The 24922-nt window shown below is 39.8% G+C and overlaps 2 protein-coding genes across 3 annotated transcripts in view; both read left to right on the top strand.

Annotated features, from left to right (window-relative positions):
- ZNF652 (zinc finger protein 652) overlaps window positions 1–19177 on the top strand; it is a 27311-nt gene extending 8134 nt beyond the window's left edge. For both annotated transcript variants that reach the window (XM_075523247.1, XM_075523248.1), the window contains exons 2-6: window positions 8569–9716; window positions 13167–13314; window positions 13617–13732; window positions 15010–15154; window positions 15613–19177. In XM_075523247.1, the coding sequence (XP_075379362.1) occupies window positions 8808–9716; window positions 13167–13314; window positions 13617–13732; window positions 15010–15154; window positions 15613–16124 (1830 nt within the window). In that variant the 5' untranslated portion in view covers window positions 8569–8807 and the 3' untranslated portion in view covers window positions 16125–19177. The remainder of the gene's footprint in view (window positions 1–8568; window positions 9717–13166; window positions 13315–13616; window positions 13733–15009; window positions 15155–15612) is intronic.
- PHOSPHO1 (phosphoethanolamine/phosphocholine phosphatase 1) overlaps window positions 17723–24922 on the top strand; it is a 19278-nt gene continuing 12078 nt past the window's right edge. The window contains exon 1 of the mRNA XM_075523254.1: window positions 17723–17831. The gene's annotated coding sequence lies outside the window, so the exon portion shown is untranslated. The remainder of the gene's footprint in view (window positions 17832–24922) is intronic.

The raw sequence follows: 24922 nt of genomic DNA, 5'->3' as shown, positions 1-24922 counted from the left end.
AACTTTATTTTAGAGAGATCAAATTCACACTTCATGAAGCCAAAGAAGATTTTGCTATTTAAATCTTTTTTCTACTACATACCACTCTCAGCAAAGTTGCAAAATATTTAGCAGGCTTTTTTAAGATAAACTGGTAGACTGGAAATGAGTCAAAGTATGTTTTAAAAACTACATTAAACTGACTGAGGGACTCTGCAAAGTGTGTGTGTAACATCATGTTTTCAGTTCAGACGAGATGATTTTAAACATTCCATTATTACAGTGTAAAAGATAAATTATACAGGAGCACATTACATGCCGCGATGGGTAGTACAGGCTGGTAAACAAAAAGCTGTAAGCAAGTAAGTGAACCTGTCTGTGAGTTTTCTTAAACTGAACCCCTCTGTAAAAAACACAAAACTTGATTGTTGCCTCCATTCTGCATATTGCAGAGGTCTCCTTTAGGACTTGCCAGGAGAGAAGGTAAGTCTATTCTGGATATAAAAGCTTATTATTTCTTGCCAAGTTAGTGCTGTCAGCTTAAACCAAGGAAAAACACCTTTCCTCCAGAATAAATGTCCAGGTGGAAGTTATACCTGTCAGCTTTACTTTGTGGACAGACCACTTACATTTTTTTTTGAGCGCTTTCAACTGATCTCCATCTACATATTCAAAGACGCTGATACACATCTAGTGCCTCTTTCTCCGCTCCTCCTCTCTGGGAGGAAAAATGCTAACTTTGGGAAACAGAAGTACAGATCTTGATGATAGATTTCCTTTTTGTTTTCATATGGTTTTGTGCGTAGCCTATTTGTTAGTGTAATCATTTGCAATCTTAGAATAAATTAGTAATGTTTAATAAGAAGTGTCATCACTGGCATCTATTAATATAAATGGACGGTTTAAAATCTTAGTGCAGTTTTTACTAGTCTTCAAGATATGTGAGCAGATAATGATGAAAGCAAGAGTTTTTAAAGCAAAAAGGAATCTTGCCACTGAACAAGAAGAAAGCTAGGCAATAAAAAGTGATTTGGAACAAAGAGTAGGCTAATGGGTGAAACAATTGCCCTTCAGTATCATAGCAGTGGGTAGTTTTGAATTTCTGGTACATATTTTGATGAGTATACAAATTTGAAGGGACAGATGATCTGTTAATGTGGTCATAAAACCTTTTTTGCTTCATAGTTGTGTCTTCGAGTTATCAAACAATTACAGAAAAGTAATAAATTTGAAAGCTAGGTGTATACATGTGAGTGACTACAGTTGAATAGTAACTACCTGGTTTTGCTTTCATCTTGCTTTCTGGTTTCTGCATTGAAAGATATAGACGAGACACAACAATAGATTTGAATACAAGGAAGTTCCTAATTCAGTCACAGGTGTTTAACTTTTATATATTTAAGGTAGTAGGAAGGGCTTGGACTTTTAATTTGAGTGTATATCATGGTGTACGAGAACTTCTTTCAAGATGGTTTTGCCTAGTAAAAGAAAAATGTTGAGGTTTATGGCTGTCATATCTAAAACTAGTTCATAGCCAATAGAAACCCTTCAGCTTATTGCAAAAGCTGAGGGATTATAATACTGCTGAATTCTGAAATGGCAACCTCTTAAAGTGTTTTCTGTGGAGATAATGCTTGAAAAAATTCCAGATTCACAGTTCTGGAAATCACTGGTTTGAAAGCCTTTGTCCCTCAAACCAGATTTCTGGATACAGCCAAATAATTCATCTTAAGAAATGGAAAAAGCCTGAAGGTTTTTTATCATCGTTTTTATGTTTTAGCTGCAGGATATTATATAAGGCGTTTTTCTGGAATTGGAAATATGGTCTGTTTCATTTTCCATTAGTCTGTTAAATACTTACAGGCAAATAGCCAGCTCCATACAGTGAAAATATGTTGCCTGCTGAGTTAGCAAGATACCTATCATAGATTATTTTAGGAATGGTCGAGAAAAATACCTGGAAGATGGGACATTCTAGATGCTGTACTGCACCTTCAGGCTTTCATATACCACCCCGTCAAACATACTTCTGCCCGGGCCTTTACTTTGAGAATTGGACGGTATTTATTCACTCTCCAGTCTTTTGTTTCCCTGCCAAGACTCCCTGCAATACTTTCAGTTACTGCCAACGTTGTTGGTTTTTTATGATGTGCGTGTCAGTTTGCTTAGTTGTACCAAGACTAATCCATTTAAGACAGAGATGCCCAAATATGTGGCATAGCTTTAATTTCACCAAAATACGAGCTACAGTGCCACACACCATTTTATGTCTGATCTTTATATGAGTTGATGGGAGAATCTGTTTGAAGTGAATTTTGAGCTCGCAGTGAAAAGAAGAGAATTAGGATTTTTTCTGTTTTTCACAGAACAGTCCCAGGAATTGTGTTGTGAATGCTGTTTCTGAGTATCCTCTTGCCATGTTACACCGTATTCCCAAAGTCTGTGTCAGCTGCACAAAATTATCCTTCTGATACAGTAGATAGGATTACTCTTCTCTCCTTTCCTTTGTAGCTCTGCTAAGCGTGAACCTATTACAGATACCATCTCTTAGGTGGGTGTTACAAGCTGTCCCTTGACGTCTGGCAGATGACAGAATAGATCGTTAGGCGCAGTCAGTCTTTTTATTTTGCATTTACATGGGCAAAGGCAGGCTTGAGTACTTACCCATAGAAATGCAAACACTGTGAGGATGTGCTGACTGTGGCTCTGTCTTGAGATAAAACTTGCCACTTAAGAACATATTTTCAGTTTTTTGCATATAAAGCAGCTGAGATGCACAAGAAAGGAGTGATTGTACGATGATATAAATAATTCCCTCTTGTGTTATAGTCCTGATTACTATCCGCTGACATGATGTAACTTGTACCAGATGTGTTTTCCCACTAACTGGGAATTGCTGTGCCTGTGCGCTATTCTGTTTCATGCACCTGTTCTTCAAACTGTGCAAGTATATTGAAACTTTCTTTTTTCATGTCCTCTGAAATATTGCTAATGTATTGAACTGTAGGTGACTGGACCATTTTAGTCAAACAATTCGTGTTTTCACATTGCAAGCTCTAGGCGTTTCTTGCTAATAGGCTATTCAGAATTCACATCACCGAAGGATTTCATAGAGCAGAGTTGTAGTGAGAAAGCATTACTGTTTTGTTATTTTTAGGAAATATACTGCATAACTTTGTGCTGGGCAGTATACTTAAAGCTAAGTTGTATCTGTGCAATGAAAATTATATTTTTCTGATGCATTTTCTTGTATTTCTGTCCTGTCTGCTGACTTGAAATTGATTAATGGATAACACTGATTAATATTAACAGAAGCTAAGTGAAAAATCACACTCTTATTTACCTCTACATTTATACTTGCCAGAATGATGCATTCGCTTATCAGCCTTTCAAAATAAATACATGTGCCAGTTTACCATAGTTCTAATACTTCTGTATCCAAATAATGTGACTAATAAGTGTGCAAGCATTTAACTTAAAACGAAGCTGCTCTTTTGAAAGGGTTGAGCTACGCTGTTGCATTCTGAATTCACATAGGGTTTAGCTGTACTAGAAATTTCTACCTGATGAGTTAACTTTGACCCAGCTTCAGGAAGCAGGGAAGCTGGCGCTCCAGTTTTGGTTAGACATTTGAGTGGTGTCCAGACTGTAACCTGTCCCAGGTTTGGCATAGTGTTGGAGCTGTATTTAATCAACCCCCCCAACCTGCAGCCCCTGCCTTAGTCCTGCTCCGAGTGTAGTTTCTTCAGCAACTACTTAACTAGTTTGAAATTGGCGCATTATCTTAAATAATGTAAGTTATTTATTTATGCATATGGTTGTTTCACTGCTTGTAAACTATGTGCAAATCTGGTCGCTAAACTATGTGCAAATCTGGTCGCCCCAGGACTTAATGGAGCTGCTGGATTGTAGCTTCCAACCAAAAGACGTTCAGGATCCGTAACAACTTCAGAGTGTTAATGCATATGCAAAATGGCATTGCCTTTAATTATAACACAGTTATAATCTTTTAACTTTTAGTTTCTCTAACTGTAGTTTGAGAGAAGTCTTGTTTCATGGAAAAGAAATTTTCAAATTTCAAGATACTCAAACTTTCTCATTGAACTTGGTTTTATATACAGTGGTCTGTGTACCTAAATGGCAGAGTGGAAAACCTATTCATGCCCCGCAATGCCTCTTAATTGTATCCATTACAAAGATACTGTTAAACTGAGATCTGTCTGCTCTTAAACTGGGCGGGGGGGGGGGGAGAAAAAGATGTTTTGGGGTTGTCTCATGTGAAAGTTATAGGTCTTGTGTTGTAAAGGAAGTGTGCAAATTATTTGTGATGCTTGTATAAGGTGTGTGGTATTTTGGTGCTGCAGTGTTAGCTGTGGCTCAGATTCCCCCACGTATTAGGTGCTATATACTTCCGGAGAAATAATTTTGTCTTGGTGTCTTGTGAGCTATATGAAGGTTGTGAGCACCACTTACTCTACCAAGTTGGAGGTGAAATCTAGTGCAAGTGGCTTGTAAACAGAAACAAAAAATTACCTTCTGTGCCTGTCTCGAAAGGCTGTGTTAGAACAAAGAAAGAAAATAATGGATGGCTAATAAATGAATGCATTTTTAATGTTGGACATTGACTGCTGCAATCTCTTTTTTCATAGTATTCACTTTTCATGCAAGAAGTAGGTGAGCTGCAGGAAAGCCCCAAGCTCCTGCCCTTCCTCTTCTTTTTCCTTATGGTGTGTGCAAAACTTCTGTGGCAAATGCCACCGATTTGTGAATTGAGGCATGGGTATTTTTTTAAAGGAATTTTCTGGTCCTTATGGCTATCTGGGAAGAGTAGGGGGAGCTTCCAGATGTTAACTAAGTAATAAATCGATACAGTGCTGTCTTTGTGTCAGGAGACAAATCACCCTTGTGCTTGCGGTCCTTCTAGACTTGCCAACCTACAGCAAAATTAATTAGACCAGCGTCTGTCAATTTTCAGAGCTAATATTGATAACTTTCCTATGGGCAGTAATTAAACTGGTTAAAAATAAAAAAAAAAAAAATTAGGCCACTGTCACATTGACCAGGAGTGGGCAGGGTCATCGCTGGTTGTGGAGTGCCCCGAAGTGCCTCTTCTGTCCTTTTATGGGAGCCACCAGAAACATCCAGGCAGAAAGAATGAGCAGTTAAGTGTACATCTGTGGAGCTGGCAGCCTGTTTGTGATAGCAGGCAAACAGCTGTAGGCCATGCAGGGGTCAGTAGCTCACAGGGAGCCCTGATATGCAGAAATGACTGTGCAACCACTTCACTTACTACAAAAGCTGGAAGAAGCAGTGTTTTTCTTTACATCACTGTCTGCTTCTGGTGGATGCTTGCCAGAAGTCAAATTGTACGTCCTTGGCACAGGTTAGACGAAAATACGAGATAGCCAGACTGTGAAGCTGGTCCCTCTCTGAGGGCAAACTAAGGATGTGTAATTTAAAGTCGTTAACCTCTGAGTATATTGCACTTGGTCTGTTCTGATTTCAAGGCATCTGTTGAGCCAGAGTTGGGGCAGGTAATTGTGCTAACGCGCTCTGCTATAAATTGTTCTATTTTTAGTACAGATAATGTGAAGAAATGCGGTTTTTCTTTAGAAGTAGCGAAAGCATTGTATGAAGTGTTGCTCCCACATACACATGCTTCCTCCACCTACACATGTGTCTGCAAGTTGTACTTTTTTCTGGGTTTGAGCCTTTAATATTCGTAGGCTTGCAAACCTTTCTTGTATGATCATTGATTGCAAAGTGTTGCATGCACCTGCTTGTAATAGAGTTATTCCTCGGTTTTATGTCTAGATAAGCTTCTTCAAAAATTGCTTTGAAACTGTGTATCCTTTTTACATTTTAATCTGAACCTGTATTGCTCCCTTTTGTAATGGCTGAAATTCATTCTGTGAGCCCAAGCTGTTTAGCAGCTTTGAAAAAAGTGGATTCACCTTTTTAAAAGGGGGGGGGGGGGGGGGGGGGCAAAAATAAAAACACCCAAATCCTGCTTTCTTACATTTAGGATTAGAAACTTAAGGGAAAAAATCTTCTGTTAAAATATTTTGGGCAGTATTTCAACTACTGTCTCTCAGAACTGTCAGTAGTCTCGTAGTGCGTTGATGGTATTAAATGTATCAGGAGGGCTTTGCTTTACCAGCTGTTTGACTGTTAAATGATGTTGTTCGAAAGTTGCGGGTCCCTTGAGGGTAGCAGGCGGTGTATTCAAAGTGAAAGTAGGTTACAGATTCTGCAGAGTGAAGTGGTTTTAAGACCAAATAGCTTTGATAACTCAGAATAAGCCCCTTTGTTGTTTTTATTTGAAGTGGTACTGTGTTCATACAAAGTGGTTTATTATACAGAATATTCCTTAAATGAGCAGAGGTGAAATGATGGTAGGATATGGAAAGATAATATTTCGATGTTCAGTAAATGGAAGGGGGGGTGGAGGTAAAGCTTCCTTTTCATGACAAGTTTTTTGCTTTTTCTGGTTATCTAGCAGCAGCGTTCTGATAGCCTTCCTGATTTACTTGTGCAACTTGAGAGATGCTTAATATGCTGAGGAAATAATCGGGTGTCATTTTCTACATGACGTAGTGATTTTCTGAGCTTCTGAATAATTCATTAAATTTTGTTAAAGGAAAAGCTAAACAGTGGATTTCATCATGCCCACTGCTTTCTAAGGGCCTTCCTGGGTATAGGGTTGTTAATTTTGGCTTGCAATCACAAGCAGTTTATTTTATTATTTACTAGTTTTTCCATCTGAATACGACTTGTGATCACAAGCCAATGTTAACAGCCCATCTCCACGTATTTCCTGGCCTAGCTGGGTCTTGGCGCTCGTCTTCCTGCCTCACCTCTGGAGCTGGGAAGCTGAGACCCTGCTGAGGATGGAGTGAGTATGCAGCAGCGGGAATGGACCCCACTGTGCGGTGCTGTGAGTCTGTCTGCAGGTCACTCTGTCAGGCATCTTCTTCAGGGAACTTTTTGAGTGCATTTGGAAATACTGGAGAACTGTTCAAGAATCTGTTTAATTAGCTTTAAGCTGGTAATCAGACAACTGGCTATTGGTCAGTCACTTTCCCCAGCGTGTCACTTCACAAAGATTGCAGGGCGTGGTTCAGTCTTTTTTTATTATTCAAACCACCAAGACCGTCGGTATGTTCATCTCCTGTTCAAGGCGGAAATTTCCGGTAGAAGAGTAAAATAGAAACTAGAATATACAAATTGTATCAAAACATGTTTGGATGGAAGTTACTGCATTTGTAGTGCGGAGAGTATTTTAACTCAGTACGATGCGGAAGGAAATTTATCATAAAAATCCATGTCTGTAATAGTGCTTTAGGTCGGTTGTGTTTTATTGTTGCTCCAAGAATACTAATGATAAAAATGGCCACATGATTCTGCGAAATCCAAGTGTTGTATACCTGTCTGCTGGACTTAGCCCAAGCTTACAGCCTCAAGGAAATTTTCAGACTCTGCTAGTGGGGATCCGGCTTTCTTCATACTCAGCTGCTCGATCCATCCATTTTCTGTTAGGGTCCTTCTCTGTCCTGTAGTCATGGGATGTCTCTTAGGCTCTGTCCTTAATTTTCCTTTTCTGCACCCTCTAGTTGCAGGTTTAGTTCTGAGTTAGCTGTTTGGTCAGGAGTTCCAATGTATTTCTGATTTGATTTGCACAGCCAAAAATCTTGGCTTGATGTTGCAATACTGTGCTACCAAAATGTAATTGTCTTGGAGAAAAATAGATGTGAGAGCTTGATTACTTGTATTCATTAGGGATCACGTGGCATTTTTTGCAAGAGGAAGTAACAGTGTCCTGGTCAAATTCCAACTTGGATAACTGCAAGTGAAATTTAGATGGCCAAATGTAATATTGTTTGGCTACTGCATTCAGGAATAAGTAGCTGGGGGAAGGGAGAATGAGACAAAAGAATAAGTGCCTTAAATCAGGAGGCTGTATGAGGGATCTCTGGGGTGGAAACAAGCAGGGGACATGGTGTTCTTAATCTGATTTAGTGCTGCAAGTTGAAAATGTCTCCATTGAAATTCTTCATGCATATCTACATTAATGGAATGTTGTTTGGTATAGTATGTCCTCTTTCTGGGTAAGGATGGGCTCCCTTTGGGAGATACAGAAGGAGAAGAGGTATTTCTGTGTAGGTGTGCACCTTGTTTGATGGAGAGGTGTATGGGAGTAGAGCAGAGTCTTGGGGCCATCAGTGCTCCCGAGAGTCCAGGAGAAACGCAGATCAGCATCTTGGCCCAGCGTTGAGGCCGGTGGCGGTGATCTTTGGTGGGTGGAGAATATGCATTTTGAAACGGAGAGCATGCCTTGATTTCCATATCTTGGGAGTCTACTACCAGTTCTGATGCCCACAAAAGGTGCGCATATTTGTACCTAACTGCCAGTTTTGCTTGAGATAGTGCTATAGGACAGTCCACCCCCAGCAGATACAGCTCAGAGATAATATACCCTGTGCTTTACCCCTCAAACTCAAAATAATTTTACAAACTCAAAATAATTTGCTGAAGATTTTAGTGATTTTTTTTTTTAATTGACTTTGTTTTCTCTGTTGTCTTTTATAGATAAAATGTTCAACAGTTCGTTGGCAACTTTCTTCAGAAGAATAATTACTACTGCTCTGCTCTTGCCATAATACCAGAATTCTGTGACCTACACATCAGTGCTAAACACCAGCAGAGAATCATATTTTGTTCATTCTGTGTAGATGGAACAGGCATCGATCTTGAGAGTCCATCCTGATTTAAAGCTGCTTACTTGGTTTTCTGGGATTAAAGGTGCTCAATGAATCAGGGCCCCCCAAATGAGTCAAACAGCCAATTCTTGCCAACAGTTGGTTGAAAACTGTGCCGTGCATGTAGCAGGGATGGCGCAAGAGGACAGTCGCCGTGGTCAAGTGCCACCCACGTTTTATCATGGTGCCAGCCAGGAACTTGATCTGTCCACCAAAGTATACAAGAGAGAGTCAGGAAGTCCTTACTCTGTGTTGGTGGACAGCAAAATGAGTAAACCACATCTCCATGAAAGAGAGGAGCAGCCATATTTCAGGGAGAACAGATCAGTAGGAGAGGTCCGGGCTGTGAAAGAAGATAGAGAGAACTCTGACGACTCTGAGGAGGATGAAGAGGAGGAAGATGAAGTGACTTACAAAAGGGAGCAGATTATAGTAGAGGTAAACCTTAACAACCAAACATTAAATGTATCAAAAGGGGAGAAGGGTGTCCCCTCCCAGTCCAAAGAGACTGCTGTTCTTAAGACCAGCAGTGAGGAAGAGGAGGGTGACAGTGGGGAAGAGGCCACTGAAGACAGTAATGATGATGAGGAAAATGAGAGGCAGAAGAAAAAAGAGAAAAGAGTGGAAAAAGTTAGTGTTGCACAAAGGAGAACAAGGAGAGCTGCATCTGCTGCAGCAGCCACAACTTCCCCATCACCCAGAACTACAAGGGGTCGTAGAAAGAGTGTGGAGCCCCCCAAGCGTAAGAAGAAAGCTGCAAAGGAGCCCAAGGCACCTGTGCAGAAATCAAAGTGTGAAGAGAAGGAGACTTTAACCTGTGAGAAGTGCCCCAGGGTGTTTAACACACGCTGGTACCTGGAGAAGCACATGAACGTCACTCACAGGCGCATGCAGATCTGCGACAAATGTGGGAAGAAATTTGTTCTAGAAAGTGAGCTGTCCCTTCACCAGCAAACAGACTGTGAAAAAAATATCCAGGTAGGTTTGCTCACCTGCTTGCCAGATTTCCATACCTTCTGTCGTGCCCTGGATACAGCTAGTGGACACTTCAGAGGGGGAAATCTTTTGCGCAGACCAGGTTCTGACCGAGACCTTGTCTCTACGTATCAACACTTTGGTATCTTCCAAAAGAAGTAAATTGCAGGGAACAGAGTGTACAACTGACATCTGCTTTAGCAGAGTTACTCTAGTATTTAACTACAAGTTGGGGAAAACGCAAAGCTACTTTAACAAATGGCAGACTCAAGAGTAACTGGCCTGAAAACAAGTGCATTTGCAGTGAAGTACTTTGACAGGATAAACCCTCCTTCTTCAGGTGCTGAGCACCTGCAGCTATTGCTAGCTGTAAAGTTCAAAGTGTTTCAGTGTCTTGAAACTCAGTCACGGTATGTCCAGGTAAGGTTTCAAGGGAGAACGGAATTATGGCACTTCGCTGGTATTGGAATCAGAAATTTGTAAAATACTGGAGAGGCAAGCAGGTGAGAGAGAAACTAGTGAAGTCAGGATTTGTACTTGTGTTAAAATGTAACTTTTAAAAATCCTACTGAGATAATTATATACAAGTAATTTACAGTAGTGTTCATGTATGCACGTGGAAGTGTATGAATTCAGCAAGTAAATCTGTTCATGAGCCTGCCCTTTTCCCAGTGCAAAAAGCTCAGTAAATATCACCGATAATATAAAGATCTCTGGTCTTTCTCACCAGAAGATTTGCAGCTTTTAATTTTATACAACAATGGAAGCCTGTGTTGTAATAGAACCATTTTAAAGTTTAAGTTGTGGAAAGAGTTTCAGAGGTTCTGATTCATCTGTGGTTTATACTTTGCTCATAGGCATCTATGTTCTCATCTAACTGGGGGCACTGTTGTTTTATCTGGCGATTCGAACGTGCTTTTTTTGCCTTGTTAAACTAGGCACAGTGTTGCCACCTACTTCTGAAATAATCTCACTGCCAGCATGAAGCAGCTTGAGTTCAATTTCTGCAGAGCTGAAATGTCGAGAGTTTGTAGGGCAACAAGTTTTTTGTCTGTCCAATGAGTTTTACCAGAAAGATTTAAGATTTTTTTTGTTTGTTTGTTTGCTTAAATGCTAAACTGAATTGGTATTCAATTCCCACTGTGTGGGAGACAGTTGAAATATTTATTGCGATTTCTCTTTGCTGTAAGACTCGAATGCAGCTCTATATAACGCTATGCTATTTTTCCTTATGTTTCAGCTCATAGGAGGAAGACTGAAGGAAGGAGTATAATATAAGATAATGAGCCTTGAGCATAGTTAGTAAAATGCATAAACATTTCAGTATGTCCTTGCAGTTTTTGAAATAAATACTTCAAAAGTTTAGTGTAGCAGAGAACATTTAAATGTAAATTTAAGGAATGCCCTATCATCCAGGTGGCTCATTCACAGCATAAAATCTTTTGCCTTTAAACAGGAATTCATGAATAGTTTGTGTGTGGTATAGAATGGAGAAGCATCCTGTAATCCACGCACCCATGTGCTTCTGAGGGGTTACAGTCCTCTGTCCAAAAGTGACAGGAAAAGAAGAAATTGTAGAAATTGTGTTTTATATCCAGTACCAGAAGAATCAGATCCAGAAACTTGCCCAAATATTTCTAGTGCCAGAAGCACTGCTACTCATCTTCAAGTTCTCAGTATAAGCATATATTCAATGATTATTTTTGTCTGTCCTGACATTCGGAATGTGTTTCACAGCTGCCTGCTAATTTGTTTTTATTACACTTGGCAAAAGGAGTAAGGGGATATGAAAGTTTTACATTAATGTAGGTTTTAATATGTCAAGAGGGATATGGAGCTTTGTCTAGGAAAAAAAGTAGTTTCATTATGTAAGTGGTAATTGAACTGATAAACATGGCTGGCTCCTCTCTATATTTTTTCATCTAAGTGATGGAATATATCTGTTTTTCCAGGTAATTTCTGGTTTTCATCCTTTCAAAATTAGCAGTTTCACAGAATTTCTGTTGTTATCTTAGACTCTCTGTGTAGTAGCTCTCGCTATTAGTGATCTAAATCACTTGCTGCTGATCATCAATTAAATTGTAGACTGACTGCTTCAAGGGCTTGCTTAACCTTAAATCAAAGGATTTTTGATCATTTCTTAGCATTGCTTTATTCTCCAGGGTTTTTTTTTTTTAACCCCAAAGACTATAGTTTGTTCCTGACATGCCTCCGAGTAGGTACTTTTAGAGGCAGAGGCTCTCCTTGGAGTCAGCATGGTGAGCAGTGTACCAGAGTTTCCAAGCCTGCAGAGATTCACGCGCTGTGGAAGCAGCGTAACTGGCCCATACAGAGAAGAAACAACTTAACTTGACGGAAGGCATAGTATTTGCTAGTTCTGCAGAGAACAGCATACAGCCCTTCTTACTTTGAGGGAAGGAGGATAACTGATAAGCAGAAACATGCAGATGTACCAAAAACCCCAAACACCCCAACAGCTAACAAAAAGTAACAAGCCATAATTCCTTCCTCTTCGCTTCAAAGATGAAAATGACTTGGTATCCTCACATATGTGTCTGCTATCAAGTTTCACAACTAAGATTATTCTGGAATTTTCAAAGTTGTACAAGGACTTTTTTATCAAGCCTTTAGCAAGAACTAACTATTGGAAAAGAGAGAGATGCGTGAAAGCCTGTGGATCCAGCTCATCACTGACTTTCTGGACATTTCACAGTAGTTGTGGGAAGGGATTAAAACATTGTTTGTATATGGTCATTTTAGACCTACAGTGCTACTGATACGTATAAATGAAGAGTCAGAACACGAAAGACGGAGGTGACAACTTGCTTTGCTGTATGAACTGTGTACCAGACTCTCCGCATGGTCAAGAGCTGCAAGATGGAAGCTATATTCTGGGTAGAGCTAAAAGGATGAGAGAGCTTTGAGTAGTTCATGGGCTGTTAGACCTGGAGTTTGAGGGGTCACAGTGCTCCTGTGAAAGACAGGGCTGGACGTTGCAGATGGGTTTAAGGCAATTTGGTGGTGTTGGCCTCCTCCACCTCTGTTTGGCTTCTTCCCACACCAGGGGTTTGGATTCTTCCCACACCAGCAGCATCAGTGCCTGTGAAGTTGTCTTCTCTGTGTTAGCTCCTCGAGGGCTGCATCCCGCTATATATGCTGTTGTGTTTTGGAAATAAGTTATTGCAGCGGCTGTGGTGCTCTTCAGGTGGCACCAAAATGCGGTGTGTTAACATCCCCTCTAATCCTGCTTGATCTGGCTTTTCTTAGTGTAATTGTTTCATCTGTGAAACAGTAAGTGTAAGCTGAAGTGCAGTCTGAGACAGTGTACAGCATTTTGAGTTGTTTTGGGCTTCTTTTTGTCGTGCAAGAGGAAGATACGTGGCTTAACTCCACAAACTTGAATCACTGAATCTTTCTAATTTAAACTTCCTTCTATTTATCCCATTCATTCAGTGCGTTTCCTGTAATAAATCATTCAAGAAGCTCTGGTCCCTCCATGAACATATCAAGATTGTCCACGGATATGCAGAAAAGAAATTCTCTTGTGAGATTTGCGAAAAAAAGTTCTACACCATGGCCCACGTGCGGAAACATATGGTTGGTGAGTTATTGATCGGCGCTTCTGTTGGTTCTGCCTCATAATGTGTCTTTGTGGTTCTTAACTCGTAATTGCTGTTTTGAGGAGAAAAATAACAAGGCAAACTCAGTTGTCTGAGCTTCATCCTTAGCAAAAAGTTCAAATCTGTAGTACTGGGCAGCAGCAAAATATGTGTGTGTGTACATATGTGTCTATGCTTATAAGCTGTTCAGTAGTAATCATTTTCCTGCTCAGAGCTGGAGGAAAAAATTGGTTAAAGAACTGTTTGCATTTGAATGACCCTCTAATGTACTGTTGTGTTGCAGCACACACAAAGGACATGCCATTTACATGTGAAACCTGTGGAAAATCATTCAAACGCAGTATGTCTCTCAAAGTACATTCCCTACAGCATTCTGGAGAGAAACCTTTCAGATGTGAGGTGAGGCAGCAACTGCTAATATGTTTAGATACGGTAGCATAAGGTATAAAATTAGTAACACTGTCAGTAGGGAATGTAGGTGGAAACTGAATTGACTGACGTGTAAATGAGATGCAGTTTCATAAAAATTTGGGGAAAATTCTTCTCCATGTGGAGAGCACAGCAGGAGTGCATCTAGCAGCAGTTCACACTGAGAGGTATTTGGTTTGCTTTTACTGCTGGCTGTCATTTTTTTTCCCAAGTACACACTACGGCAGGATTTGAATCCCACTTTTCCCTCGGTGTTCATAGCAAAGCCTGATGCAAATTACATTAATCTTCCCTGTCCTGCCTAGTAACTTGAAACAGGTAGAAGTGGCGACAGTGAAAAGAAACAAATTGCTGCTTGATTTTCACTTGTGGGAAAAACTATTGTCCTCGCTGCAAACTATTACCTCCTTGACATCTAAGACAGTGTGTGTGTGTGCACGCACGCATGGTTTGGGATGAGTATCTCATTGATGCATTCACGTGCATTTGTGATTGTAATTTTATGCCTGCCCTCGGGAAGGAGACCGTATGGGACAGACTTACCGGGTCATATGTCTGCGGCAGATAATGTCTTGGTCATCTGATGGGGATGCTTGTGGGTATCACATGATGGAAGCAGAGGGGGTGCAGAGCCCTTCCTGTTTCCAGGGCAGGTCTGGTGGCTCACCCTGTCCACAAAGCGGGGCACAACTCCAGCCAGACACGTAGTAGTAATGGCGGTAGTGCAGCCAGAGTAGTCTTGCGGATAAGACTCGCAGGGAAAGAAATTGCCTCATACCAGTAAATAATAGCTGGAAAACAGAATGGCTTGCTGAAAAACAAGCCTGCTGTAGAGCTGCTGTTGGTTTTGCTGTGTGAGCAGAGTCCTCTAGTGGAGGCATGCCGTAGTCCAGCAGAGATTGCTGGCAAAGCTGCAAAACCTCCAAATGATACCTTAAGCCAACAGAAGCACTTTTCTGTTGGCATAACCATGTCTCTGCCGGGCTTTTGCCAAGAGCTGTGTCAACTAAAGGTTGTGACTTCCACGCTCCTTGCCAAGGCTCTTGTGCCAGCAGACCTTTTAGTACAGACCAGATTCGACTCTTGCTAAATAATTTAAATTCTGTGTTTGTGTGAGGGTCTGTGCGTGTACTAATTCAGGTATTCTTTACTCCTTCACATAATACATTTGAATGCTGTCCGATGACTGCCTTGCTTCCTGATGTGTGATGCCTGAATATCATGGGTTGCTGTTTTTTCTGTTGCAGAACTGTGATGAGAGGTTTCAGTACAAGTACCAGCTGCGTTCCCACATGAGCATCCACATTGGGCACAAACAGTTCATGTGCCAGTGGTGTGGCAAAGACTTCAACATGAAACAGTACTTTGATGAGCACATGAAAACACACACTGGTAAGAACTTATCAGAGAAAAGCACAAGTACCTCCAGGACAAAATCTTTCCTCTACTTCCAGTTGTATTTCCTTCCTTGGAATTTGGGATCAAAACTATTATCCAACCTAGAAAATCAGACAGGAAAGGTTAATACATTAACTTACTGTTAAATTTAACTGTCTGTAGTCCTGTGATTTGCTGTGGGAGAAAATGAGAGGTTAGGCTTACTTCCTTGTTATTTTGGTCTGAAGGAACCCCTTGCCAAAGCCTTATAAAAGATTCTCGTGCGTCAAAATCCAAAGGTGAGAGACGATTTCATAAAGACTGGGGACTTCTGTGGAACAGCTGTCTCTCTATGTGCTGAAGGTAGCAGTCACAGTAGCTTTTGTAGGATGCAGTTTGTTTGCATAAGTATGCTAAAGTAAGTGTTAGCAGATGTTCTGCGCCTAACTGATTGCCGTATCTGTGTTTGGCAGGAGAGAAGCCCTTTATCTGTGAAATCTGTGGGAAGAGCTTCACCAGCCGCCCAAACATGAAGAGACATCGCAGAACTCACACAGGGGAGAAGCCCTACCCATGTGAAGTGTGTGGCCAGCGATTTCGCTTCTCCAACATGCTCAAGGCACACAAGGAGAAGTGCTTCCGTGTTACCAGCCCTGTCAATGTGTCAGCTGCTGTCCAGATCCCACTGTCCACGACTTCTGCCACCACAGTCCCTGCTGTAGTGAACGCACCCACCACCCCAACTCCACCTATCAACCTGAACCCAGTGAGCCCACTTCCTCCACGCCCCATTCCCCACCCATATTCACACCTTCACCTACATCCTCATCCTCACCACCCACATCATCTCCCGGTCCCCCCAGTTCCTCATTTACCCCCTCCTCCAGCTCTTTTTAAGAGTGAGCCTTTAAATCACAGAGGCCAGAGTGAGGACAACTTTCTGCGACACCTGGCAGAAAAAAACAGTTCAGCACAGCACCACTAACATCTTTGCTTCCTGCCAGCTATTTTCCCATTTTATGCACATGGAAACATGCCCTCATGGAAGTACAGAGGGTTAGTTGGTGAGGATCTTTGTCTTTCTCTTAGCCCCAGCAGATGGTCCTAATTTTTCCTTTGAATCAGTTAACAAACAAGGAAATCCTGTTTTGGATCAGCAGTGCTCATTTGAACCTGGGAACCAACAGGACTTAAACCCAATTTGCTTGCGTTTTACTGGTGACTTTTATAAATTTCAGATACTGAGACTTGTGGAATTTTATAATTTCATATCAGCTGATGAGGTATGCTTGCTTTTATATCCTGGACTTCTCCTCAAAGAGGAGATAGGCCTGGTTTTCTTTGTACTAATCGGAAAGGCTGTGAGATCAATACAGAGCATTAATTGTATCACTGTGTATCGTAATGGATTCTTTTCAGCTTTTGGTGCCGGCTATGGAGTGAGCCAGCCACGTATCACAGTATATTTGAGCATTATAAAGAAAGACAAAAAAATTTCTTGTTTGTGTAGCTCTCCTAACACACTCTTTATTTTACTACAGAAATTATTTTAGAGTTTTTTGTATAGACCTATTTAGTAGTCTGTTTCTAAAATGAAATGTATTTCAATAAGCGGTGTAATTTTTTCAGTGTAGCTGGACCTATGTTGTATAATAGATAAATTTTTATAATCATCAAAATGTGATTCTTAAAAGATGCATATAGCTTCTATAGTTAAATTTATTCTTACAACCATACAACTTAAAAGGTGCTTCAGAGAAGAAAGGAACCCAAGAGGTCTCTGGAAAGGTTGCCTCAAAAGTGATGATTTCAGAACTTTACGTAATTTATTTTAGTAGGGCTTTTTTTTTTTTTTTTTTTTTTAACCTTATGTTTCCCTTTTCACAGTTTCTCTTAAGCTTTTTGGACAAGGACGTTGGGATACCATATTCCTGCTCCACAGGTTTTCTTTAGTTCAGTTGGAGTGAGGTATGAGATGGGTTAGAAAGGGAGCCCCTTACACGTAGGGACCCGCTAGTTTGGGATTAGAGAGTCACAAGAGAATGAGAGATCTGACAGCAGAGAGGAAATCAAGTATCTCAAGTCAGCCAAGCATCTTCTCTCTTTATGCAGGAGAGCCGGCTTTAATGGCTTTTCATGGTATGATTTTAAGTTGGGGATTGTATCAAATGCTGCTCTTCAGATTGCTTTTTGGAATTCCTGGAGTTGTTAGGAGAGGGGAATTAAGTGAGATCATAAACGTGGTGTTTCTGACTGGTTGATTGTAAGAGTGAGAAGAGAAGTTTGAATGAGACAATGGTGTTTCAGTTGCATTGTTAAGAAAATGCTGATAGCACTGTATGTACCATGTGAAGCTCTATCCCATAAGTGTAATGTGCATAAAATTATGGGATGATTTCTAGGGGTCGTAGTCATACTTTTGGCAAATCTAAGTTTTACAGTTGTAGGATAGGAAACTTTGAATTGTAGGCATGTCACTGTTTCATAATCCTGAAAGGCAATGAGGGGGAAATGACAAGTTAGTGCAGGGATGGTGGGCTGGAATGCCAAATGTATCTGTTTTAACCAGTGAGTAGCTGTTTTTTTTTTCAGGTTTGTATTTCTCTTCAACTAAAACTAAATATAGCAGCATTATGCAATCTAGGAACTTGTTGCCACCTTCAGTGAGGACAGAGGCCCAAGGCAATGTACTGTAAGTCCTCTTTTCCTTAAAATTCCTACTCTTCTGTGCTGCTTTTTAAATTAAACCCCACCAAACTATACAACTATACATCCAGAGATCCTCATAGGCAGATGTCGAACTTACTATTCTGCTTGGTGATGAACTGGGGTTTTGTGGCTAATGGGATTAATTTTTTTCAAGATAGCAGAAATGGTGGAAATTCTTCCTAGCATTACTTCCTCAAGGTTAATGCTGTTAAGCACTGTGTTTTGAAACACCATGTCCTCTGTCTGTTGAGAATTAGCTCCTTAGTTGATGTTTTTCACCATTTTCTACCACCTAATCATTAATGTTGGGGTTTTTTTCATAACAAGCATAGGAAACTTTAGGAACCAGAAAGGGCAGTTTTGGCCCAACAAACCTACTCATTTTTGACTGAGCTGAAACCCCTTCCAGCATTTCTGAAAAATAAAACAATGTTTTTTAAATGTTTTCTCTATAATATTTATATACAACCTCTTACCTTCTAGAAGAAAAAGCCAGTTATGAAAGTGAATTTACACTTATGATTATGACTGTTGTATTTACTGTGGCTGGTCCGCCCCGGAGGTTCTATGCATTCCACGTCACATTTGCAACCTACATTTCTGTTGTGCCACTATTTTATGGTCAGGCCTGTTATTAAATGATTTTTAAATGCTAAAAAATTATTGGTAAATCAATTGTATTCCCGTTTTGAAAAATGATTTTCTTCTCAATAAATTTACAGTATTAGGCTGCTATTCAGAATTCTAAAATCTGGGACAGTTTTTTTCTATTATTTAGTTCATAGCAATGATACACCTTGTATTTTTTCCTTCCGAGACTTATGAACTTCCTTTCTGTGGAAGAAGATTAAACTATCTAACCCGCTTAACAGCCTGTCATAATGTGACATGATGTCAACAGATTCTCCTCATTATCTGGGACAAACATATCGAAAGCTGACATACTGGTCTAAAAGTGTTGCAATGTGATATCTTATAAAGTACATACTTCAGCAAGAAAAGGCAAATGGGCGTTACAAAAGGCAGGAAATTCAAGGTTGAGATTTGCTGTGGCTTCTCACTTCTGCTTAAATTTGCATTGGCATGCACACCTACAGCATTTCCGCAACACTAAGGAATGTATTCAAATGTGTTTACTACTTTCTGCTTATGTTGACAAACTAAGCGTAATGTTTTGTATCAGCTTTACTGTATTTAGGAAGATAAGGAGTTGGTTTGTGTTGCTAAAATGCTTCCTTCAAGAAGAGCAAAGACAAATTATACCAACTTTGGGTTTGGTTTGAATGTTTCTGGAAAGTGGGACTAAATCCCCTCCCCTCCCCCCCCCCCCCCCAAAAAAAAAAAAAACAACCCACCCAACAACAAAACAAAACCAACCAACCAACCAAAAACAACCATCCTACGGCCTAAGGCAATGAACATTGCACTTTAAGGGGGAAATTCAACAGAATTAACACACAATCTGGAGATAAGCGTTCTAAGGTGAGCAGTCTAAAGCACAACATCTCTTCTGGAGAAGTTTAAACTGATAGTCCACCGGACAGTGCCTTATCCTTACTAAAGGCATTAGCTATGTGAGCTTGTTTGTTCAGTGTATTATCTCAGACTAACTTATCTTTCTGGATAAAGGTGTGGTGGTTATTTGTTTTGTATTGTCATGCCTGCCTGAATTATTGACTTCCCTATTTACACAGCTCAGATACTTCTTAGATGGCCTAATTTATATTGCTGCGCACATCAAAAGTTACTGTCACCCACCTTGTATTCCCAACCAAATCTTAAATTATGGACTTCTGAAAGAGTCCTTTAAGCTGAATTTAGGCTTTTATCACTGGGAAATTAGTTCCTATCTCAACAATGCAGTCCAAAAATGGATGTGTTTGTCTTTGCCCTGTTGTGTCTCTTGAGCATGTAATAGCTATTTTCAGTTTATTGAAGAGAGGAGGAGGTAGAGCTCAGGCTATGCAGTTTAAAAGATAGTGCTTCCCTTTGACAGTTTTAGTCAGTTTTAGCCAAGTAAGTGACAGACTAAGTTTACCTTTGAGCTGAGAAGATTAGTATTTTTGTAATATATTTTATTTCTTGCCTATTTCTTTGCGTTATAATGACCAATGGTGTAACCGTTAGTGGGGTCGAGTACCATATTTTTAGGAGTTTGAGAGAGATGCTGTTGTGCAGGGCTGCTTCTATTCGTGCAAAGGTAGCGTTGTGTTGTGTTGACACTTTTTGGGTTGATTATTACTTGCAGGATAGGTAATGTGCCTTTGAGAATATGATAAAACAATATGCAACTTGCAGTGAGGCACTCAAGAACACTAATAATGTCAAACTTTTTTACTCTTGGGACTTGAGCTCAGGGTTGTAAAATGTTTAAATTATTATTTTATGATTTCATATTTCTATTGACTAATAGTATTTTTAAAAAACCCCAAACAAACATAATGTATATCTCAACAAGACTTTTTTTACCTGCTAGTAAGGAACATCTCACTTGTAAATAGAAGATGGATCAAGTTTCTGGTTTTAGTGTTGATTTTGGGCTTTAAACCTGGGAGACATGGCTACCTGAGAGATGATGGAGGTGAATTAAATAAACGCTTGCTCATTTTCATGACAAAATGAACTGGCAGTTTTTCCAGCCTATTATATACTGTACTATGATTAAGATATAGAATCACAGAGTATCTCAAGTTGGAAGGGACCCATAAGGATCATCGAATCCAACTCCCTACTCTTCACAGGACTACCTAAAACTAAACCATATGACTAAAAGCATTGTCCAGGTGCTCCTTGAACTCTGACAGGCTTGGTGCCATGACCACTTCCCTGGGGAGCCTGTTCCAGTGACCAACCACCCCCTCAGTGAAGAACCTTTTCCTAATGTCCACTGTGAGTGACTTTTAATGGAAAACATTACTTTTTTTCTTATATCTTATCTGCTTCCGGACTTTGAGTTCTACTGTTTTTCAGGAGTGACTATAAAAGTTCTTCAGATCTCTGTCCTTACAGTCTGATGATGATATTTTTTAATGGGCATAATTTGGGGGGGGGGTTGGAGGGGGTTTTTGTTTGGGTTTTTTTTTTGGTTGGCATACTATGTACTGCTGAGCAGAAGACTCATGTAGGGTTCGAGCTTGGATGTGATCTTCTGCATCCTGGTTAGAAAAGTATAGAATGGAGGTATGTGTACTTGTTAGAACCAGTAGCCACACATCTTTGAAGGATGAGATTTTTGTGTTAAAGAGAGTGAGACTGGCAGTACGTATTCTACTGAGTAATTATAGATAACCTTATCATGCACTACTTTAACAGTTTGGAATTGCCGTTTGACTTTTCAGAAATGAACATCATTAGCTACAACCTCATCAGTTCAGAACTGATAAATACCATACCTCTCTAGACTACATAGTAAATCTTCAAGTATTGCAAAAGTAGAAGAAAGGTACATTGAAAAATTAGTGACTATAAGATGGCTGCACTCTTTTACAGTTTAAATTTGAAAGCAGAAGTGTCACCGTGCAAGTTGTGACATGGACATTAAGATTTAAACAGTCTTTCATAGCAAATCACTTGCCAGCTTCCATCAAATGAATTTGCCTTGTACCATAATAGTTATTTTTACTTGTATCTTGAAAACACTTTTGTACTATTTCACCATTTGTTTTCTTTTGTAGAATGCTCTTTCCTATGAATTCACGGGGATTGTTCTCTTCAAAGGGTGCGGGTGGGGAAGAAGGAACACTCATTTTCCCAGGGCTGGTGTGCATGTGAATGAAACTTGGTAATTTTTTGTGGAGATTTAAGGGTGTTCAAAACTGGAATTAAACTCAAATTAGTAACTTTCACTGTTTTAGCAGACAGAAGGCAGTTTTTAAAGTAATTGGCACTAGTAAGTGGTATTGTCTTGCTGGCCTTGAAAGGTATAAATTAATTAATTCTTATTTTTTATTTTAGCACATTGATCGTGCTAAAAATAAATTGCATAATATATTGTACATGTATTGGAGACGTGGCAGTAGAATTAAAATCCACCCTTAAAGAGAGAGAAGTTCAAAAGAAAGGCAAGCATTTGCATTTCCTGTAGACACTAGGAAAAAAGTCTACCTTAGGGTTCACAGATGTCCTTAATAAAGATTTTTATCCTGGCAGCAGCAAGGATAATTTTGCAGGTTTTAAGCTTCTAATATAATTCTGAACAAGAAATGAGAATTACATTAATTTTATTACTGCTTTCCGACCCACCACAATAATTTCTGCCTGAGTTGACCTGTTCAAATTTATTCTAATGCCTAAGAAAAAGTTTGTCGTGGATCGCAGGGGGGCCCTCTGATCTCAGAAATAATCAGTGCTTTTTTTGGACAGTGCCACATTCTTCTGTCTCGTTAGCGGTGCCTTTTTAAATGAGGATAAAGATTTGAGAGGGATTTAGTGGTTTGGGGTTTTGGTTTTTTTTTTTTTATTATTCTCCATTTTTAAAATTGGCCTGTCCCTGTATTTTTTTGAAATAAATCCTCTTGCTTTCTTGATCTATTGCTGCTTTTACAGATTGGAATTAGCAAATATCTTCTGATGAAATGTCTTTGAATATTGGGAATAGTTGCCTTTGTACTGAGTCATGGCCTACATATATGTACAAAGTGGATATATTTTGCAATGTAGGCCATCTCTTTGTGTACCGAGAACTCCTATACACAAGCACTGTAGTCAAAGGAGGCTCCCCGAGAACAGCAGTTGGCCTAATGTTTGCAGTCTTTTTAGTTCATTGTATTGCTAAATATTTCTTTCACCCATGTCTTACTGATCCCTCTAATTTAGCATGAAAATGGGTATGTGTGATATGTGCTTGCATTTATAATTCTTACACTGTTTTCCATGGCCTACGGCTCTTCACTGTGTACTCCAGCATAAGAGCCTTATAATGCACAGTTTAAACACATTTGAAAGTGAGAAATTATATAAAATTTTCCACCAAAAAGGAAACACAGCTTTTGTTTTAATTCCCTTTCCTGAAAAACCTGCCAAACTCCTGGGCGGAGTGTGGAAGCAGACTAAAAGTCCCCTGTTGAAGTCATCTATTAATTATTATCTTTCACTTGGAGAACTCTGAACAGGGTCGTTACTGTTTATTTTAATCAACCTATAGAGCAGTAGCATAGTTCCCTTAGATATTTTTAATCTTGTTTCTGCACAAAGGAGAAGTTTGTAATAACACTGACGTTGATCAGTTGAGGATGTCTTTCCAAGAAACTACACACCTCGCTATTCCTGATCTAGGGGTCTGGTTTCCCAAGGGTCACTGAAGCCTTTTAAGCAGAATTGACCAGTTACAGAGTCTTGGCTTAAAGGTTAGTAGGGAAATACCCCTACCTTTTCAGGGACAGTAGGATTGATTGATTTTTCTGATATGCCACTGAACTAATGCGCTTTCCTAGGATAAGAAGAGGCATTGAGGGCAAAAACGAAAATCTCATGAGCAGTTTAAAGATATGCACGCACATAGTCTGTTCAGAGTTTAATGCTGTTAAAATGATTACCCCTACAGAGAAGCCAGTTATTGATCCTGCTGGACAGGTATACCAAGTTTGTTAGAAGTACAGGAATAAATCATGGTATGTCACTGAGTAATACAGAAGGCTGCTGCTTTGGGGAGATTTTTTTTCATTCATGTATCACTTAAAAACAGACAAGAAATATAAAGATTGGATGGGCATTCTTGTGTGTAGGAAAGCAGGAGGTTCTTCAGGTGAGCTGCAAGAGATTTACATTTTCTTCCTGGCTTAGAGTGGAAGGCAGAGGAATGAAACCATCGTAAGAGCAGAGATTTTGTTTCTCCTTGCTGTTTACCATGGTCCAGCTGGAAAAAATGGCTAGCAGGCAGTGCTTGGAAAGCCACTTGGGTGTTTCCAGGCACATGCAGGCTGTCTCAGGGTTTTTTCCCCTAACACAACTGCAATTTGAAAAACAAACTTAATTGGTTAAAATAAAAGTTTTAAGAAATGCTGCTTCATTCCGGCTGACTTGCTGCTAACGTTGAGGTTACAGCCCTCATGCTCAGAGGGGTTTGGTGATGTTGCACCTTTCATTCTTCAACCTGTAATTCCAAAATCAGTTGTGGAAAGGTTTTGGAGATTTGTTGTGTGTGTGGTTCGGGGTTTTTTTGTTTGGGTTTGTTTGGGGTTTTTTTAATGCGGCAATAACTAATTAGTAACATTTCTTGAATAGCATGGGAAGGTTACAAAAATGAGTTGTTGCTCCATTTGAAAGTAATAACTTAGCATGTTTCTCAGAAATGTGTAGTAATTGTTTTTCCCTACATGAAAAGTTGCATAACATATTAAAAGAAGGGGAAAGGATGGGCATGTAGGGAGCTAAAATTTTCTGACTTTCTGCTTTCTCCTGAACCCCCATTGGAGTTAATTCATTTAGATTTCTAATGAGAGTTGATACCAGCAAGAAGTAAAAGGAATTAACAAAGTGAAGTCAGGAGAAAGCTGCAGCATAGATCTCAAGTAGCCACACTGCTGACAGCCCCCTGCCACCAGTAACATTGAACTGGAAAAAATAGTGAGGATCTGCAATTGTTGCTTGTATCGGACTTCTTGCTTATTTGACCTGAACAGAAGCGAGTGTGTTATGGCGAAGTGCTGTTTCTGTTTACAATCTTAATTTTGCAATTTCATGTTCAGATTGCCTCAACTCTGTTTTGCCTGTAGCCTGAGAAGAATAATCAAGGGAGAACTGATAGTGGAACATAACTTTGTCCCTCTCAGTCATTCACCTGTGCTGCTACCATGTGCTGCACGTTCGAGGGGGATACGCAAGTTAAAAACTATGGGATGTTTTGTTCATGTATGTGAATTGTGAGCTGCAAAATAATTATGCAACCATGCATTGGCACGTCTGAGAGCTTGCAAAATGAAAGACTGAGACAGCACATTACAAAATAGTTTCCAGTTTTGCTTTTCAAACAGGAATTCAGCCTTCCTTCTTCCCTGAGTAACTCAATGCAGGGCAATGAATTGAAGTGTTGTTTGCGTACTTTCCCTATAAAATATTGGTATGCTTTTATCTCCA

Source organism: Mycteria americana, chromosome 22 (assembly GCF_035582795.1).
Source record: "Mycteria americana isolate JAX WOST 10 ecotype Jacksonville Zoo and Gardens chromosome 22, USCA_MyAme_1.0, whole genome shotgun sequence".
NCBI classification, from domain to species: Eukaryota; Metazoa; Chordata; class Aves; order Ciconiiformes; family Ciconiidae; genus Mycteria; species Mycteria americana.
Note: the sequence above shows the minus strand (reverse complement) of the source record. Positions and strands in the feature narration are given on the sequence as shown.